The 20,944-nt window shown below is 48.7% G+C and overlaps 1 protein-coding gene across 1 annotated transcript in view; it reads left to right on the top strand.

Annotated features, from left to right (window-relative positions):
* The first annotated feature begins 285 nt into the window (after positions 1-285).
* The window catches only part of ERICH6B (glutamate rich 6B), a 40,201-nt gene continuing 19,542 nt past the window's right edge, over positions 286-20,944 (top strand). Inside the window, exons 1-5 of the mRNA XM_088793447.1 lie at positions 286-837; positions 5,953-5,998; positions 8,034-8,218; positions 16,264-16,331; positions 20,008-20,144. Of these exons, the coding sequence (XP_088649573.1) occupies positions 339-837; positions 5,953-5,998; positions 8,034-8,218; positions 16,264-16,331; positions 20,008-20,144 (935 nt within the window). The 5' untranslated portion in view covers positions 286-338. The remainder of the gene's footprint in view (positions 838-5,952; positions 5,999-8,033; positions 8,219-16,263; positions 16,332-20,007; positions 20,145-20,944) is intronic.

Here is a 20,944-nt window from a genome sequence, read left to right as displayed (position 1 = left end):
CACTGGTCACGCCTTCACTTTCCAGCCCTCCTCGTTTATTTCATACTTTGTGGGAAGTTCAAAGGCATTGCCTTCAGGTGCGGTCTCTCCGCCAGGTCCTCAAGGGTACAACCCCAGTTCCCTCCTTTTGTGCCTTTTCCTGGGCCACCAGGGACCAATCTGCATACTCTAAGGGCCATCCAACGACTAGAATGAAATGAGCGAACAAAAATGGATTTAAATCAATATGGAGTCGGCGATTACTGACTAACGGGCTTTTATTCCTTTCTTGGTCACCAGGATGATGCAGTGACATTCACCTGCCGCCAAAGGGCCTTACTGCTTAATGCGTCCCCACCATGTCTGCTGAAGCTAATCAGCCGTCAGGAGGCTCGTCCCCTCTTCGCTCTCCCACCACTTTCCAGCAGTTCACACAGACCGTATCATCAGAGGAAGAGGCTTCTGAGGGAGAGGAGGAGAGTTCCCAGGAGGAATCTCCATTGTTGAAGGGGGAAGAGTATCCGGAGGAAGATGAGTATCTGGAAAAGGAAACGCGTCTGAATGGAAAGGAGTATCTGTGTGAACAGGAGACTCTCAAGGAGAAAAAGGATCTCCAGAAGGAAGAGAGTCCGGAAGGAAAAGATTACTTGACTGAAGAGGAGTCTCTGGAAAGGGGTGAGTGTCTGGAGGAAAGCCTCCCACACATGGTGGCACTAGCTCACCACAGAGCCCAAGAAGAAAGAATAACCCTGAGATGGAGCCAACGTTCACACGGTTCACACCCGCCCCTTGGTGTGACAGGTAGGAAGCCTCCCGGCTGCCCGGGTTCTACTCCCAACTCCAACAACCGTGCCCCAGGTCACCGTGCCAACACAGCACACAGGGACACTTGACCGTAAAGCACCTGTTCATAAATATATATATATATATCCCATAATTTGTATTTTTTTCTTATTGCACAAGTAGTACACGTTCATTGTGGATGTTTGAGAAACTAGGTATACAAGCAAAACAAAAGCAAAAATCACTCCCATTTAGAGATGGTAAGTTCTTTCACACCCGGGAAGGTTATATCCTTCCCAGACTTTATATAGTGTTTGTTACCTGCTTTTTAAGGTACGTTTATTTAGGTACTTATATATTGTAATTCTACATAAATATTACGTACTTCTATGGATATTATTTCACTTATTAAATTTTCTACAAATCATTTGAATGGCCACACCGCATTGTGCAGCATAATACAACTGTATAATACAAACCATATTTTTAATCGGTCCCCTATTATTAATCATTCGCTGCTTCTGATGTTTTTTGATGTTGTTACTTTTCGAAACAGCGCTTTGATAAACATCCTGATAGATAAATTTTATCCACGACCTCTAATTAGTTCCTGGAATCCATTCCCACAATCTGTTGCTAGGCCAACGTAAACTAGCATGCTTCTCAGAGTGTCCATGCGGCCCCCGGATGGCATCGCCTTACGCTGCTGGTGTGTATTTCCCTTCGGAGTGATTTCTCTCTTCCTGGGGCTGACATGTTTCCAGTGCTGTTTCTGCAACTGACAACTTCCCCTTGAGTGGTATTATTTGTCCGTGGTCCCCTTGTGCTGTTGTCAGAAGTGGTTGATACACGTTCACTCCTAGGCCCCAGTGGTGTGTTCACCTGGCTTTGTGACTACCTGGCCATATCCAACGAGGTGCAGAAAGTTAAAAATCCAGGTCACGCGCATCAGCCCAACGTTGACCTAGAAGTAGAACTGAACTCTTTTTCTGGATCCTGTTCTGCTAAGCAGTGCAAGCATCTCAGGCAGCTTGACTTTTTAAATCTCCATCTGATTACATGCAACCTACACCCCAAAAGCTGGGTGTTCTCAAGCAGCCACACAGGCGCCTTACCTCGACGTGCCTTCGCATCAAATCAGATGTATCGTCCTGACTCTTACTACCCTCATGGACGCTTAGCTGGGGCATCGGAGAGGCCATTCCTGTATCACTGGGACAGTGTTTTCTTTCTGCGCACATCTACCATGAAGCTCCCTCTCAGCATGATACCATCCCTCCTGTTAGGCACTACGTGTAGTGTTAATACTGAGAACTAGCACGCAGACCATTTCTTTTACACAATGTGAATCAATCATTCTTAACATGCCCCCGCTATGTGCTGGACCTTTGTAAATATATTATCCACTAGAGTAGAACAAATACAAAGCTGTCAAGCATAGAACTGTGTATAAAGCAAGAGCTTTGAAAATAAATGTCCTGCTAGTGCAAATTGGAGAGGCACTGAACAAACGGTAGGGGAATGCTAAGATGCCTTTAAAGGCACATGAAAGAATGTCTTGGTCCACACACACCCATTGCACCAGAGGTTTACATGGAGATTCTTAACTTTTCAAAAGAATTTACATCAAAATTTCTTTATGTGGAGTAATCTCCCAGTATCTTTAAGACGTAACTTTGTTTATTCCTTGTTTTAAACTTCAGCGCATAACAAGAGTGCATTCCTGACCCATAGCAGATGCTCAGTAACCGGAAATTGAATCAAGTTCAAATTCATTCACTTCACAGTCAGGCATACACACACGCATGCATGCACACATCCACATTTATTTATTTATTTTTTAAAGATGTTATTGGGGAAGGGGAACAGGACTTTATTGGGGAACAGTGTGTACTTCCAGGCGTTTTTTTTCCAAGTCAAGTTGTTGTCCTTTCAGTCTTAGTTGTGGAGGGTGCAGCTCAGCTCCAGGTCCAGTTGCCGTTTTCTAGTTGCAGGGGACACAGCCCACCATCCCTTGCGGGAGTCGAACCGGCAACCTTGTGGTTAAGAGGATGCTCTCCGACCAACTGAGCCATCCGGGAGCTCAGTGGCAGCTCAGCTCAAGGTGCCGTATTCAATCTTAGTTGCAGGGGGCAGAGCCCACCATCCCTTGCGGGACTCGAGGAGTTGAACTGGCAACCTTGTGGTTGAGAGCCCACTGGCCCATGTGGGAATCGAACCGGCAGCCTTCAGAGTTAGGAACATGGAGCTCTAACCGCCTGAGCCACCGGGCCAGCCCCCCACATTTATTTTTGAAAACAGCTTTGTAAATTAATCAGCGCCTATAACATGAGTCCTAGAGATGACAGATGGACTTCCATCTCTAATGCTGATGGATTAATTATGAGGGGTTAGTGGGGAACACTGTTAGGAAGGATTGTGAGGCCCCATTTGGGCTCAGCAGGAAAGAGTGCTGTGATCAACTAGTGATGTCTACCACAGGACAGGTGTGGGGTGGGGGGAGGACCAAAAGTGCCACTTATTTGTCTATTTGGCGGCAGATGAGACTGCCTGGTTTGTGTGCCAGCTCTCTCCCACTTACTAGTTGCACAAGGCTGGGCAAGTCAGTTAACCTCTCTGTGTTTTGGTTTTCTTAAGTATAGTTAGGAATTACAGTGGACCCACCTTATAGGATGTTTGCAAGGACTGAAGGGGTTAAATTGCGTAAAGCATTATGAGCTATGCCAGGCACATAGCTTTTTCAGCCTCTTTAAGTGTAAGCCATTATTATTCCCCTCCCATTGACTTGTGGAGGGTAGTTTATACTCCCCTGGCTGTATTTGCCCCCTTTGTAAAATGGACATAAAAAAAAAGATAAGAGAAGATGCAATGAACTAGTGTGTGGGAGGCATCTGTGTCCCCGACCCACCCAAGGACCCTGCAGGCAGGTAAATTCCAGGGACTCCCATTGCACTGAACAAATCAGGGTAGGGTACACTAACAATTCCCAACCCCTCTCTTCGTCCAAGGGATGATTTTCCCCCGGGTTTGTGGGGAAACCCAGTAAACTTAGATGAGCAACTTGAATACAAATGCAGCATCAATTGCCGCTGCATAATCAATAACCACATACGACCGGTCTCCCAGGGAGGTTCCAAATAGTTTTTGTGAAACATGTTTATAAACACTGTGGGGTCAGAGTCAGAAGGTCCCACACACGGTGGGGACTTTGACCTTAGCATGTATTCAGGTCCCCATGTGTAAAATTACCTTCCTTCACAGTGTGGTTGTACTGATTTTTTTTAAAAAAAAGAACATACCTGAAAATGCTTTGAAAGCTCCCGCACACCATACAATTAGTTGTACGATGTAAAAACACTCTTCTGATCTCCCAAGGTGCAGGAAGGTGCTAGAAGGAAGAAGCACGACCTACGTTACTGCCATGCTGTCACAGAACATGAAACCACCCTGTCATGAGGCCCCCTCTGTTTTTCTAGAACCCAAGAGCTTCCTAAAGACGCACTCTGCTCTGTGGCAAATAACGCCATAGAGATGTCACCTATATGGATTTTGAGTCATCATGCTGCTTGCTTCATCCTACTGTGACACACATAATCTGCTGGGTTTCATTTTCCTTACCCTTGCTAGCTACTCTTCAGCAGCTCTCAATGCTGTTTGCCCTAAATGCTATAACTCAGTTGCCATTTCCAATTGAGAGTTGGTCTCCTGATGACCATTTCCAACAGAGAACCTGGAAAGCCTGTGTATTTAAGAAGAAAGGTACAAGATATACTGATAAGGCAAGGATAGGAGAGCCAGCCAGCTTGTCAAGCAGGAAAGTTCACAGATTGTGGCAGAGCTCCCCAACGAGTGTGCCTGAATCAGCGAGTGGCAGGGGAAGGGGGGTAAGGCTGAACCCCGGGACCTGTCCTCCCGGTCACCCCCAGCCTCACTCTGCTCCTGTACAAACAGCCTCATTTCCTGTGTGTCTTTCTTGCCCCAAAGAAGGTCGGGAGCGCCATCCGATAGCATAGGGTGTGTATTTCACAGCCTTTGTCTCCTTTAATGCTCCGGCCATTATTTCGCCCCCGCGTCCCAAACGAGGAACCTGGAGTTAGACGAGGGAGGTGACTACTCCAAGGTCATGGAAAATAGAGGAGCCAGGACAGGTGTCCAAGCCTTCTCTTCTTTCTCTTCTGATCACTTCTCTTTCGTTTCTTCTTCCCCTTCTCCTTTCATCCTTGGCTTCCTCTTTTTAACAAACGCACATACTTTAATTTTAGAAGACTGACATAAATAGAAATAAAATCTACTTTTGCTCATTTTTAGTGGAAAATTTGAAAAGTAGAAAAACATCACCCAAACTGCCAACATCAAAATATAAATAAAACTGAGTCACATTTTAGTGATTTTCAGTCTGTCCCTCCCACCCTTATTTTTGCATATTTGGTGGTAGTGGTCCTTGTTTTGTTGTTTTGTTTCATTTTTACTCTCTTAAACATACTGTCTATACAAGTTTATATTATACTTTTTTAACTGTATTGTGACTTCAGTATTTGCCTATGTTATTTAATTTTTGCAGACATCATTTTAATAGCCAAATAATATTCCTCAATAATGCTGTGTCACATGGGTAAACTATGGATACGCATAAGTGATGAACATTTAAGTTTCCAGTTCAAGTTTTCTGATTCTCATTTCTTTACTGTTTCCACTGTGCCATTCTCCTGTTACTAGAATTGATGGCATAGCCAATCGTACGTGAAATTCTTGATGTCACCCATTGAAAGCGAACAGTCAAGTGGTTAAACGACTCAAGTAGGTTCTTCACAATTAAAAACAACTGTTAAACTATTTCTATCTTCCAAACCTCAGTCAGCTCTTCTGCACAGACATCCTTCATCCCGTGACGCAGGGAGGCCACTGTGAGAACCCAGCAGATGAACACAGCACACTTGAATTTCCAAAATCATGATTTCATGAACATTGTCTTCTTGAGTTCTCTTTGATTTTATAAAATTTCAACCTTATAATTTCTAAAGGAGACCATTTGGAGAGACAATACTAGGGGAAGTAAATATAAAATAATTCTGTAAATTGGAGCCTCTCCACCCCAATCCCAGCATTACATATCTAACAACACATCTTTAAACAGAAAGAAAGATGGTTTCTTTTTCTCTAATATTGTCTTTCTCTTCTTTTTCCCAACAGAATTCAAGGTGGCTTCTCCGCAAACTCCGCCTAATCCTCATGCAAGGTAACAGTTTTCTTTTGGGATAAATCAGGTAGAAACTCATGCTTCGGGATGATGCTTCGGGAGCCTTTAGATTTCTAAAGACCGGGTGGAGGGGAGGGGCGGGCGGTAGGGATACCGGGAGCAGGTCCCCTGAGGAAGGAGGGCTTCAATCGGGGGGGGGGTCACACACAAAGGACATCCCAGTACTGCTCTGACACTCAGTCACACACAGGGTAAGCGTCCGGTCCCCAGGTCAGAGTGCTGGCACCCAGAACTACAGAGAGGAAAGGGCAGGGGTGACTGAGTCTGGAGAGAGGGTCTGAACGGGGGAGAGGGAGCAAAGGGCCCATGGCAGTGCTCATGCTGAGTGGATGAACGAAGCACCAAAAGGAAGTTGGAGTCTTCCTGGCTCAGGCAATGTCCAAGGTCTAAATCATCATTCAGGATATGCATTAAATGGCCACAGGGTGAGGCGCCAGCTGGCCGGTGAACAACATAACTGTGGAATAAATCAGAAATGCCTCAGATGTGCTCAGCTCTGTAGAAACCAGTGTGGGGTACCCAGGACCTCTGCTCCACAGTCCTGTCATTGCACCTTGGCCCCTTGCAACCCCCCCACACCCCACAAAGGATGATGGGGGAGGTGCTCATTTATCTCCAAGGGGGAAGGGGGTTGACGCTAGATTCAAAAAAGCACAGGCGGTTTGGTTCGGTGGAAGCAGGAATGAAATCCCAGCTCTGCTGCGTAGGGAAGCCATCGGTTACAACTTGACAGGTCAGGGCTCCACGCAGGGATACCCCTCGACCCCGCAAGGCCGGGCCCCCACTCCTGCTCTCCGCTGGCCCTTCCAGTCCATGCTTCTCACTTTCCAGATGCGCAGCAACATGAATCTGACAGCACTGGCCCCATTAAGGCAAGGCGTAAGAGAAAGCGGCTTTTCAGAGGCCCCCATCACCTCACTTACTGACACTCATAGAGTATAAGCAATGTGGCCGTGGACGGGCCTGACAGTGAGGTGACCATCGGAAATGCTGTGACTAAGAACAGGAACTCCGGAGCCAGACTGCCTGTGTTTGCCTCTCAGCCTGTGTTTGCATCTGTGCCTTTGGCCAACTACTTAATATCCACCCACCTTCATTTTGTCCTCCCCTGTGGAGGAAGTATGATTATCCAAAAGGTGAAGAAACTGAGGCACAGAGAAGTAAATTACCGAAAGTCACTCCACTGTCACGCAAGAGCCAAGGTTTAAGCTCAGACCTGACACCAGAGTGTATGTTTTTCTACCAACCAGAGTTCCCGTTCATTATATGTTGGACATTTTTCCTTATGACTGTCTCTAGCAGTTGGACCAGTTTACATGAGATGACTTCAAGGTCAAAACACCCCAAAGACCCCCTCATTCCTTTGAATGACAGTTTCTTGCCCCCAGTTAAAAGTCAGAGATTCCTGAGGCAGGACACAGTGGGGGTCACTGTAGTGGGGTTGTCCCGTTTCATCCTGAGCTACCAGATGGCAGGGCTGGCACCTCACACCCAACCCCTGTCATCAGGCCCTGAGGAAACCTTCCTCCATGACGGTGATGTTTGTAGTGGGCAGACTAGAGGGGACAGACCTCGTTCTTGATTTTAAGCTACTGTGACATCTACTTTGGTACTTTTTCCATTCTGCCTGAGGCGGCAGTGAGGCAGGAAGAGCAACTGGAATGAGGGTTATGAGCCAGAAAGGATGGAGAATGTTCCGGAACATGGGACTGTCCGTTATGGAAGCCTGGCCTGTTGGTCTTGGAAGGCACCCACAGATTCTCTCACTCGAAGTGAAGCAGCAGTTGGCAGCATGGGAGTCTGCTGGCCTCAATGGCACACAGTCCTATTTGCCACAAGCCACAATCTGGTCCCTCTATCCTTGCAACGTCTACCATCTGGCATGGGCAGGAGTCTGCAGGAGCTGGAGGGCAGCCACCACCATGCGGCCTAACTTCTCAGCAGGCCATAGCACTGGGCTCCTCACCAGGCCCCTGTTTGGAAGGTGACCGACCCCTGTGCTCCCCTCTGACAGTAGCCCAGCTGCTGGTGTCTCTCAGATGACCGCCTTCCTCATGGCCCCTCCTCCCATCTCTGAACCAGCCAGCGAGCATCCTTACCATGACGGGATGCCTTCTACGTCCTTCGTGAAGGATGATGGAGAATTTCTGGGCTGGCGAGACCAGAGCACACAGACGGAATGGATCTATGAGACCAAGGGTAAGGGAACTGCACCCGCTGCCCACCCACGGCTGGGTTCTCTCTGGGGCATGGGGGCAGAATGCATTCCACATACGGGAACTGTCAGGGCCTAAGTATTGTTATTCATGCTAATGATGTATAAGTTCTGACAATTAAATTCACAAACTCACCCTAGAAAAAGTGCTACATATCTCACTGCTGAAAATCACTACAGTCACCTTCGAAGTACTGCCCTTGGGAAGCTATGCACTGATGCCAGTGCCTAGTCCACCCTTCAAAGCCATTTCGGAACTCTTTTTCTGGAATGGCCAGCAGAGCTGTCATTGTATTACCCTTGATGTCCTGAGTGTCATCAAAATGTCTTCCTTTCAATATTTCCTTTATCTTCAGGTAAAAAAAAAACCACAGTAATCGGGGGCCAGATCAGGTGAGTAGGAAGGGTGTTCCAATACAGTTATTTGTTTACTGGCTAAAAACTCCCTCACAGACAGTGCCCGGTGAGCTGGTGCATTGTCGTGATACAAGAGCCATGAATTGTTGGCGAGAAGTTCAGGGCGTCTAACTTTTTCATGCAGCCTTTTCAGCACTTCCAAATAGTAACCTTGGTTCAATGTTTGTCCAGTGGATACAAATTCATAATGAATAATTCCTCTGACATCAAAAAAGGTTAGCGACATTGTTGCAACAAGTTGGCAAACTTAACTGTCAGGCCTTGTACACTGCTTTTCCTATGCCATTGGAAGTCATATTTTGGGTAAGAAGTTAAACTCCTCTTGAATCCTGGTACCCTCTTCGTCCACCCCAAACCTGTCTGAGAGAAAAAGCATCAGCAAAGTGCTGAAACAAATCCCTTCTTCAGTCTTTCCCTGTCTGTTCATTAGTCTTCCTGTCCTCGTTACACGTGAACACAGGCCCTATTTCCCTTGCGCCACAGGCCATTTCCTTCCCAGATTGTGGTGAATGTGACTCGGGCCCACCCCAGACTCTGTCAGCGTGCAATCCAGCCCTGATTCAGGACCAGCCCAAAGCATCCTAGCATCACCTTTGCTGGCCTCACATGGGCAACACTCAAGAGTTGGGCAGGACGGCAGTGAGGGTCTGAATTCTCTAGCCAATGAAGCCCAAAGGCCTCACTCTGGGTCCTGGGGATAGAACACTAAGCAGCGAGTATCACCACTATTAATGATGTAAATCCAGCCTCAGTACGATTGATCCATCATGAACTCACAGATTCGTTTCCCATCCGTAGTCATGGCAGCAGTAAATTAGATTTCCCCATCACCTCACCTCCTTGCCCCCATCTGTGCCTGCTAAACTTTGTAGCTCAAACATGGTTAAATGAAATTTGGAGCTGGAAACCCTAGGAGGGAGAAGGAAGAGGCAAAGGGCAGCCCATACAAGCCAGGAGTTTCGTGGCACAGGTAACACGCGTGACGACGAGCGTTTTACAGGCTAAATCGGTTCACATGGGACTTTTGTCAGCATGAGTGCTCCGATGGAGCCCCAAGAACTGGAGCCATTTCAAAGTCAGCAAGCATGACAGCTGGGACCAATCTGAGCATTTATCTAAATATTCATAAGCAGGATTCTGAAAGTCATTTACTGGGTAATCGCCTGTAAAGGGCCAGTACTAAGCTTGAAAGGCTGTGGCAGAGGAGAAAGGAGGTAGGAGAAGGCCGGGGTGTGGAAAGGGGGCTCCAGGACCTGTAGGCCCACCTCCAGAGAGAAGCCTTCCGGAAATGATTGCTTCATTGGACCTGTTTATTCATGATCCTTTAGGTCTCTAAGCTTCATTTGCAGAGCTAGTCATGTCTGTATCTAGTTTAAGTTTGCAGCACTCTGCATATTTGATCTGTAGGGGTATTTGGTCTGTTTTGCAGTTGTCTTTCCAGTACTGAGTTCCTTAAAGCCAAGATGTGTTTTATGTTTAGTAGAAGCCTAGCCGCCCACCGTAAATACTTACAGATCAAATGCTGCGACCTGAGTAGCCTAAACCAGGATCAGCGACACGCCCCAGATGGCTGACGTTCTGTGAGGGGGTGGTCATTACAGCTGAGATTGAAACACAAAGAAAAGCAAGCAGTTCCCTGCAATTCATGGCGGTTTTTCTTTTCCTTTTTCCTATGGTTTACAATCTAATTCTCTGGAGTGCATTGGCAGTAAATTGGGCAAAACTTGCCAGTAATAGGTACATGATTATATCTGGCCAATGGAATGGAACAAATATACGACAAAGGACTTCTCTGAGACGATGAATAGTTATAAGAGAAAGTGGTGGGAGGAGGGAGCAGAAGGAAACCAGGAAGTATGGAGCTCCAGGGAGGTCGAAGAGCTCAAAACTGTGTCCAGAGGAGGTAAGGAAAGCCAATCCTTCTGCGGCTGGAGTCCAGGACACTAAGGATTCCCCAGAGTGGCAGGCACAGAAAAGAATCTGCTTGTGGCGGCCGGTTGGCTCAGTGGTTAGAGCGCGGTGCTCATAACACCGAGGTCACCAGTTCGATTCCCACATGGGCCAGTGAGCTGCACCCTCCACCAATAGACTGAAAACTACAACTTGACTTGGAGCTGATGGGCCCTGGAAAAAAAAACACTGTTCCCCAACATTCCCCAATAAAAATTAAAAAAAAAAAAAAAAGAACCTGCTTTTGGTCCAGAGCAGAAGTGACCCATGCACTTGTTGGAGAAACTCAGACAATCAGGACAAAAGTAACCCAAAGCGCTGGGAGGGTGGGGCCGAGGCCAGCAGGAGGAAGCAGAGAGGACAGCAGGCATCGTCACTGCTGCCCCACGAGGCCCGGGACCTCAGGTCCAAATCGCCAGCTGTCCATAAGGATGCATGCTCCCAGCACCCTTATCAGGACCCCTGCCTGCATTTTTAACAAGATCCCCAGAGGATGCTCAGGCACGGCGCCTTGGAGAACCACCAAAGCTCAAGTTAGGAGGAAGTTCCTTCTTTATCATGGGGTCGTTGAACCCCAGTGGGTCAGAAACGGCATTTTACATGGCATATTAGACTTCTCAACAAACTACACTTTGAACCGCATGTGAAGGGAAAACATCCAGAGAAAGCCTTGAAACCTGTTACTACAGAGAGTGGCAGGTGTGGCATGGAAGGGATGCTACAGGCACCAGAAATGCCTGTGACCCGTGTGAGGAAGCGCTCTGGACGGCTGCAGGAAGACTGTTTAGGGCCCACGTGCCCCCTTTCCGCACGCAGCCGGGTCACACAGCGAGTATCCAGAAGTCCTAGCACACAGCAGGTGTCCATCTCCTAGAAATCCTCAAGACTCGGGGTGTGGCACGCTGGGAGCCCTACAAATATTTTTAAACACTTGTGCAATTGTTGAATCTTCGTGTGATTCAAGAGCAGATATGGTGAGGAGAGGGTGAGTCCTACTTCCAAAAAGCAGTCTTGGGAGAAAGGGGACAATGTGGAGAAAAATGTGCCCCTAGAGACACTGTATGGATAGAAATGTGGGTGAGGATAAACGGGAAGAGGGGGCTGCTATCAGTGGAGTAATTTACTCCAAGGCACCTGGCCAGATGGAGAAGAGGGTTGGAAAGCTCCCCAAAGTAGTTCCCTCAGGGGACTCGGATTTTGAAATATCACATGCAGAGGTTAAAAAGATGCGAGTGTTGCCTACGAGAAATGCAGGAAAATGGTTGAACTCTAACTACAGTGTCAGCAGACCTGAAGCCCAGGACACACGTATTCTTACCAAAACGCAGTAGTAGCAGTAGTAACAGCAACAATAATACTGCAGGCAGCGACTAAAGAAGGGACTGTTTTAAAATATGATTGGAGCAAAAAGGTCAAGACAGACAGCCCACTGTTTAGTGCAAGAATGATTCACGGGATTTAGTGGAGGAATGATTCTGAGAAATGCATGTCCTTCGATGGCTGTGTGATTTTCATTTCACCGTGAGGGAAGATGATCTTCAGATTGACAAATGTGCAACAAAATTAGGCAAGAAATAGCAGAAAGCAAACATTGGTGAGAAGATCGGAAGACACTGTTGTGTCCTGACCTAGAGAAAATACACCCCAGGATACAGAGAGAGAATAGCTTAGTTGTGTTTATGGTTTTTAAGGAATTAGGGGAAATGGAGGGAATGAATCTGCATCCAATCTGGGGCAAACATCGAGAGTAACATGACCACAAGACACCAGCCTAAAATCAAGAAGAATAAACAAGTAATACTGGCTTTTAGGTCACTTTTGGCAAAGTTATTAGATCTGGGAATGGTGGTGACGCAGCTGGCCCAAATGCCACCACGTGTTTCATTTTCAAAGCCTTCCTGACGTTCCTGTGGATAAGAGATGTGTCAGGTGGATGCTCATGTAAGATGATGGAGTCGTAACTGGTGAATGACCACCCAGAGATACTGCTTCAAGTTCAGAGCCAACCCAGTTTCGGGCGGGGAGCCACAGGGCTCCATGCAGCACAACATTTCATCATAAACGTGGATAGAGATATAGCAGGAAAGTTGTATTTGTAGATGACCTAAAGCTGGGTGGCGGGAAGAATGTAATCAGATTCTAAAAGAGCTTGACAGGCAGAAACACGGGACCAGACTAGCTGGATAAAACAGGACGGTAATTTCCATTCGAGGCTGCTCCTAGGCCCGGAGAAGCACATTGCGGACAGGCTCTGCTAGGTGGCACGCTTTACTCCACCACGAGCTCCGTACGTCAGTGGCATGGCGGCGGTGACTGCCAGCAAAGTTAATGTAACCACATATAATCCCAAGATGCTACAAAGGGGGTTAGTGCTCCCCTAGCCTGCACTGGAGGACCAGCCCTGACCCAGCGGGTCAGTCTGAGAGCTACCACACTTGATGAGGGCTAGAGGCAGGCTGGCTGGGGCTTGGAGGAGAGGAGGGTGGCAGGCAGACCTGGGGACTACGTCACACAAAGAACTATGGAAGCAAAAAGGATGTTAAGTCTGGAAGACACGTGACTCTGAGATAGGCTAACTGCCTTCGAATATCTGATGACCTGCCACACAAAACCAGACCTGACCTCTCCATCTGCATGGAAGGGCTAGCCTAGGACTAGCTTCGGGGAGATACGTTAAGAAAAAGAACTTATTCCTAACAGTCAGCCCCACTCCACAGTGGAATGAGTTTCCTGAAAAGCCTGCGAGTTCCTTGTATGCAGAGGGCCGTCTTGGTGGAAGAAGCAGCAGGCTCCCCAGTCTGTGGAGGTTTCTGGTCCGGCAGCCCCGGTCCAATCCTGAGGCTCCCGTGAGCCTGGGGGGCAGCTGGCCTGTGATTTTTCATCATGGGCCTGCTTCTCTCTGCTAGTAAGCATGGGAGGTGGTGCGTGCGTGTGAGTGTGTGTGTACGCACCCATGTGCACACATGTATTTGGGAGTTGGAAGAGGGAGAGGTGGGGATGAGGGAGGCCAAAAGGAGTAGGGACTACAACGTTCCAGAAGACGTACAATACGGGTCGGGTCGACCAGAACTTACACACGTTCTCAAAAAAGACAGTAGCCTCCCGTTGTGCATCTCAGTGGCTGTAACCCGCCAGCCCCCGTCATGCAGCTTTGGGGAGCAGCACACTTCCTACCGTGACAGGCACTCCCCACTAGGTGTCTACATGGCCTTGAGCCACTTTGCTGTGTTTCTACAACCATTCCTCCTGCAGAAGGAAGAGTATCTCTAAGGTGCCCTTTGCCCCCAGTTATCCTATCTATCGTGAGCACCCCAACTGGCCCCATGGTGACCAGAGGAGAGGGCCAGAGAGGGGCTCCATTTCCCGACCACCGATTCATTGAGTCCTAGGGAAGAGGCGGGGCAGAGGGAACGTCCCATACACGCCAGCAGTGCCCTCCAGCCCGTTTTTCCCCTCTGTTGATTGGCCTTGGGTACCAAGAAAGAACCTCAGACCCTAAATGTCCCGTAGGAACCCACCAGAAGTGTGACGTTGAAACCATGAATGGCTACCCTCTTCTGTTTTTCAACAGCACCTTTAAAAGAAAAATCAAAAGCAGAGAAAGCGAGCTCAGCATCGATACTACCCACCTTAAATTTGGACTTAGAAGGTACCGTTTTAATTCTATAATTTTATGGTGATGTTAAACGACTTGCAGATGTTCCACATCCATCCATGAGAAGGTAATAAGCACAGAATTAGCTTGTCCCGACCAAAGAGAGCCCTCTCTGGGCCATTTTAGGCAAGGCAGCCTTAAGTAAGGCCGGCCAGAGGCTGAGGCATTATTTCTATGGCTTGGTGTCAACCTCAAGGCTCTAAGAAAAGCCAAAGGGTAGAGTGCTTTTAAATTGCAATTAAAATTGGATTTTGAAAGGGGAGGAAACAACATTGATCAGTGGAGTTAGGCGGGAAGGGAGTGGGCATCCACACTCCGTTCACTCCATGCCACTTGCCGTACACCTGCGGTGCACTGGGCCAACCCATCACCCCCTCTCAGAACTGAAACTCCAGTGGGTGGGATGAAATATGAACAAAGGGAGAGGAATCAGTACTGGCTGAGCGACAGACTGTAGGCCTCAGAGTGCTAAAGATCACGGATGCTTCTTATCCCCGAACACGTGATCTCCACCCAGGTCTCCCCAGACATTTAGGAGGTGATTTTAAATCGATTCCCGCAGGGACCCAAAGGTCTAGCCGAGTTCACCATACCAAGTCCACTGATCATTTTTCCTGTCCTTTTTCAGAGCATATTACCACTGAACTACAAGAGGAGGAGAAGGGTGAGAATCCCACAGAATATATCCAAACACCCCTGCTCCCCACAGGCTCCAGGCCTGGGGATGGTCCCCGGGTGGCTGGGTGCCTCGGTGGTCCAGCCTGTACCAAGTCCAGAGAGAACCCAGGGACATGCTGGGCACACAGCCCTAGAACCTGGAGAAGGGAGACAGAACAGGAAACAGAGAGAGGGTCTCTGGTGCAAGACAGCGTGACCTGGGACGGGACCACACGTCCATCTCCCTACCCTGGTACAGGGGTCCACATTGAAAGAGGGTCCAGTGGGCAGCAGGACTTGACTGGGACGCCTGGGCCCCTCCAGAGAGCTCATCAGAGGGCACCTTGGTAGGGGATGATTGGAGCCCCTACACATGGCGCCTTAAGGGCTTATTACATTTTTCTTAAGAAGGGGTTAGTTGGATCCTGTGGGGGGGGGGGTGCGGAGGACAAGGGGCCTTGTGGTGGCAGAATCCTAACTCGCATACATCACTCCACCGAACAGAAGCCCTGCAATGAACCAGGCTCATGCTAGTAGATAGTCATTTAGGGCTTATGCTCTGTGGTCTGTCCTGCAGTATGGTGGGGGCGGGGGCAGGATCAGGGCTTTCAAAGGCATTCACTAGCTCCCATAGACTATTTTTAGCTCACTGGCTTGGGGATTCAGCTCTTCCACTTTAATTAGCAATTATGAGCCATATGCAATTCTGGAAATAGGCAATTTTTGACAAAACTGGCAGGTGATAGGAATATTTCTCAGGATGTCTGCGAGAAAGTCACATTCAGAATAAATATCTCTCAGAATAAAACCTAAAGTCCTTTCCACAGCTTGCAAGGTCCTCGAGAGCCAGCCCTACCCCTCCTTCTGGCCCCCTGCCCCCCTCCTTCAGCTGCTGGCTCGCTCCTCTGCAGGCAGACGGTGCCTCTTGCAGGTTGTCACTCCCATCCCCCATGCTCCCTGGTCACTCTCACCTCCCTTTGCACCTCCCCGCCTCCTGCCAGGGACGCTCTTCCCCAGCTCCCGGCCTGCTTGCCCCCTTGCTTCTTTCAGGACTCACTGAAATGTCACTTTGTCAGATGAACCTTCACCAGCCACCAGGAACAAACACTCACTTTCTTAAGTCAGCCACTGAAACTTACCCTTTTATTCCTATTTTATGAACATCCCCTAGTCGGATATTAGGTAATTTCATGAATTTATGTAAAGTCTTATTGATGACGTATGCATTTTTATTTAAAAGGGCCAGGGTAAATGCAGTCAATTATTTCCTTTTTTATTTTTTGCTTTGGTTCCTTTTCCAAATGCCTTCCCTTTTGCTGCGCCTTCCGAAACGGACGTTTGTCTCTCCAGACACCTTTTGGGACAGTATCTTAAATGAGCCTGTCAGCATGCTGGGAGCTGAGGTCTTGGACGAGAATGTAAGTTGGGTAATTACTCGAGACCACCTTGCTCTGCATGTTGGGGCAGGTGTCCTGAGGCCAGTTGGCAACTGCCTCTTGAGCCCTGGGATTCCCAGCTTCACTCTGCTGTTAGCACAGCCCAAGTGAGCTTTCCTTGTAGCAGGCATCAGTTTAAATGACACCCGTTCATTCAAAGAGGGTTGAAGGAGGCCGTGCTGGCACTCCAGGCCCTGGCTTTGGGGCACCCTGCAGGGCATCTGAGCAAACACCCCCAGGGTTGCTTCTGAAGGTGGCAAAGCTGAAAACAAAACACGCATGTTATCTAGATATCAAGGCAAATCATTCCTTGTAGGAACCCTGTGGAACAATGAAGTCCATTGTCTGGAAAGATGGACTTTTCCCACTTAGTACAGCTTAAAACCCTAGACATTATATGGCAAACAAACATAAGAAGCTTCTGTCAGACACAGAAAAAGGCAGTTCTGGGAACCTCAGGACCCCAGCAACGATGTGGCGGCCAGTTTCCTCAGTTTCCTTGTTGTCTCATATAACCCTGACTGGGTGCTAGAAAAGACAGCAACCCAGAAACCCCAACCAGCACCGACAGCAAAAGCCCCAAGAAAAGCCTGCAGTTAGTAATCAAAGGACCAAGAATGGGGCAGCCTAGCAAGACAGAAACTTTCGATGAGGAACAGCAGTGAAGCAGCTGCCCACCTCTGCCATCCTGCTAACGCCACCCTTCAGAGGGGCAAGAGGCAGCCCCGACATGCACCTGGCGTCTGTCCCCAGCTGCAGACAGTAACCAGAGATGACATGGGGAGCCAGAATGTTGGACTAACCCTCACACCTACCCGGTTGCACTGTCCTCACTGCCTGCATTCTTTCCCCGGCTGGTACAGCCTGGGCTCTAATTTCCGTGTCAGACCTCGGAGACTTACAACCCATGGTGGTGCCGGCCGAAGGGTTAGTTCGCGTCCTCTCAGCTCCACGAAGAAATGTTCTCGGGACTGGATGTAGGAACTAATACAGTCACAAGAATGAAGCCATGTGTCTGCAGCTCAAAGTCAAGCGGGTGTATTTCTCTGAACTTACAAAAGAAAAGGCAAAAAAAGAAAAATAACTAGGTATTCCTTTTTTTTTTTCAATTGGGGAATTTTCTGGCCTCAGTTCCTACTTAGCCCTAAATTCCTCACTTTCCACACTTGTTTCTATACACACTGTAATAGTAGAATTGCTTTGCAAATGCTGAAATACCACATCAGCGGGAGGAAAAAAGGTTGCTTGAGCTTAGATTCACCGCCTTGGGTTTACTAAGACAGGAAGGCACAGGTGGGCATTTCGGGAAGCTTTGTTCAGCGAGAGCTGAAATTTAAAGGAATTGTTTTCATTCAAAACTGGAATTATTCAGAAACCTGCAGTACACGTGTCAGTTGAGGTTTTGCTGTACTGGGCAGACCTGTTGTCACAGGCAGAGGTGACACCTCTGCCACAGGAGGTTCTGGAAGAACACGGCACATTGGGAGCACTCCATGTGACAGGTGGGCTTCTCAGGTGAGCTCTGGTCACAAGCACCTGGCTCTCAAGGGCTTTGCCCAGGTGACAAAGTATGACACAGAGTTGGGGGGATACAGGCCCCCTGCTGTGTATACCACTCTGCCCCCCAAGGGTCAGAGGCTAGCAGGACACTGAGGCAGCACCCACGGCCCAGACACTCGCATTCTCGTGACAGGCAGGCAGCTCTACAGCTCAGCAGAGCAGTCCTTCTCCAAGCGATGTCGTAGGCAGCAGGGGCGGACAAGCGGGGCCAGAGCAGGACAGGGAAAATGGAATAAATGCCCTGGTACCTGCGGCTGAAAGACTTTTCAAGCCCCTTTTGGGGAAATACCAGAAACCACAGGGGTATGAACCAGGGAGAGGGAGATGGAGGACGGCTATCTACTGAGACTGGTTATTCTGACAATTCGACTCCTTTGCTGCCTTTAGGTCACTAAACACACTTGTGTTGTTTCTGTGACACACCCATGCATCACAAAGCCTGCTGTGCAAACCCTTTTGGTTATAAGAACCAGAGATTCACCCAGGAGGAGTCTCTGGGCATGGGAGAACTGATCCCTTGGGTGCCCATACACCTGCCATGACGATGAGGGTAGTTCCACTCTGTAGAGTGGGGAAGCAAATGGGATGAACCTCGTAAGATGTCACGTGTGCCAACGACACGGAGTGGACTGGCACAGCCTAGATGGCAGGAGAACTTCAGCGAGGCCGCCCAGTGGGTCCGTTGTCTGGGGGACTGCTGTGGGTGCTGTATTTCCTGGCGAACAAAACACAGAATCCAAAGAGGAAGGTGCGAGATCGCTGGCCCCGGCAGATAGGAAGGTGCTCCATCCCAAGGAAGGGCTTGTCAACACTGAGAAATTCAGAGGCAGGACACCGCCGGCCTTGATCTCAACCTGGCCTGAACACTGATTCCAGTGTTAAAAGACAAACTGAAACATATTACACATTTTAAGAGTTTGTTTGAGCGTGTATCAACTGGAATTGGCCATCACCAAACCAGAAGTGGTTAGGAGCCCTCCACCAACAGCATCTGGGGAGAGGCTTTACAGAGAAAAGGCAGGAGCAAAGCAAGGACATTATCGATTGGCCATAGCGCAAAGCTAGTTGGCTGTTTGGGATTGGGTGTCCTTAGGTTTTGATGGTGTAACCCTGAGACGTTGACAGACTTAGATTTTGGTTTGCTTGTGTAGGTCATCACAGCCTAGAGCCACATCCATCTAATGGCCTCCTTGTTTAATTAATTTAACACCAGCAATGGGCAAAGGAGCCATGCAGAGGCTGGGAATCAGACAAACCAGGCCTGAGGCACCCCAGCTTTCCCCACATCTTAGGAAAACTGGCCACCCACAAGCTTCATTCTCATATCTGTCCCAGGTCACATGTAACTTGGGATATGTTGCTCTTCTACTTACGATAGGAAACTCATACGTTAATGGCGTACTATACATGATCAGATGTTGAACAACATAAGGGCAGCGTCCACCTGTAGGTGAGCAGGGCACCACGACAGACCCATGGCTTTCCTCAGCAGCAAGCCAACTTCCACCTTCCAGCAAGAGAAATTCTTAGGAGGACCCACCGTGGGTCAGTCCTGCTTGGCATCGTGGACTTGGCACAGAATGATCAATTTTACAAAACGAAAAAGGCAGTTTTCAATGTCATTACCCTGGAAGAATCTTCCAACGCAGAATTGTCCCCTGCAATAACGTGCTAGAGGCTACGCTGTGTTCCCGAAGACTGCCCTGCTACACATTGAATAAATAAGTAACCGCTGGGCGGTTAGCCATTCCTGGAACTCAGAGAGCCTGTTACGCTCTTAAAGCATGGAAGCATTTTTACTTTATATAGCCAGCTCCACATTTGGGAAAAGAAGGTAATTTTATGCTCTCAAGAGATTTCTTAGTATGCTGCTATTAAAAAAAAATAAATCTTGAGGGAATTGGGGAGTAGAGGGTATGATGGTAAATGGAAATATTCTTTAAAACAAATCTTGCCACCACCCTACTCTTCCTACTGTTGTGGTTTTTTAATAATATGTTGAAATCTCACCTGGCACCTCTGGGAGTCAGAAAAGTGATTAATTAGTAAAATGTTCATTCTCACTTTCTGGATCCTTTATTCTGTGACCCTTCTGTAGCTTTTCCACAGCTCCTATCAGTCCATGTTTAGGACCGTGATGGAAGAAATAGCTGCTCGCAATGAACTGGAAGAGCATACTGACATTCCCCCGACTGGCCGTCTGGATAGTGCAACCAGAAGTAAACTAGGACTTCTGTAAGTGACCGGAGAGATGGGGGTACGGGCCAATGGGTTCAGGTAGGCCAGAGGCAGCAGCAGGGAAAGTGGAAATTGGGCCACCAGAGAAAAGAGCAAGGCCAGGGCCGGCAGGTCCCCTGAGCCCAAGAGGCACGAGCCAGGCACAAGGACAGGGTAAGGTGAGGGGTCCGGCGGACAGAATGCTCTGGCTGCCGAAACTCAGGAGCGAGGAGATCTGCACGCAAGGGAGGCCGGGAGGGGGCCAGAGGCAGCAGTGAAGAGGCTGGAGGCCAGGGCAGGAAGAGTCGTGAAGGGACCGTGAATTTGCACAAAAGTCTGGGGAGCAAGGCTCAGCCCTCTGGGCCTTTGAAGAAAGGGGACAAGGGGGGAGCAAGTCCTGGGCATCCGCCCAAGAAGTTGCCTAGCTTCCTCCTAGGCCAAGCTAATTCATCTCCATGCTCCCTGGAGGGGGTAGCCATGAGCCTCGCTGACCTGGGAGTCACAGCCAGAGCCCCTATTGGGACTGAGGAACGATAAGGTTATTGCCAACTAGGGCTGGCACCAAGCCTTACGAGGTGGCCTGACTCCAGGTCACAAAATGTTCTGAACCCCATTTGTACATCCAGCCTGTGGTGCATGGAAGCCTGGATTTTCATTCATCCAGCTGTCAGAAACCTTAGAAAGCAAGGTGCGTTTTCAGGCCTCTCCCATGGATCTTTCGCAGAATCTCTGGCAAGGGCACCAAGGAAGAGGCTGGGGGGGGCGGGGTAGGGGGGTGTTGGGGGGGGGTGCCCTGCATACCTCCTGGGTGAGTTGAG

Source organism: Rhinolophus sinicus, chromosome 16, assembly GCF_057876585.1.
Source record: "Rhinolophus sinicus isolate RSI-liver-muscle chromosome 16, RSI-T2T, whole genome shotgun sequence".
Classification (NCBI taxonomy): Eukaryota; Metazoa; Chordata; class Mammalia; order Chiroptera; family Rhinolophidae; genus Rhinolophus; species Rhinolophus sinicus.
Note: the sequence above shows the minus strand (reverse complement) of the source record. Positions and strands in the feature narration are given on the sequence as shown.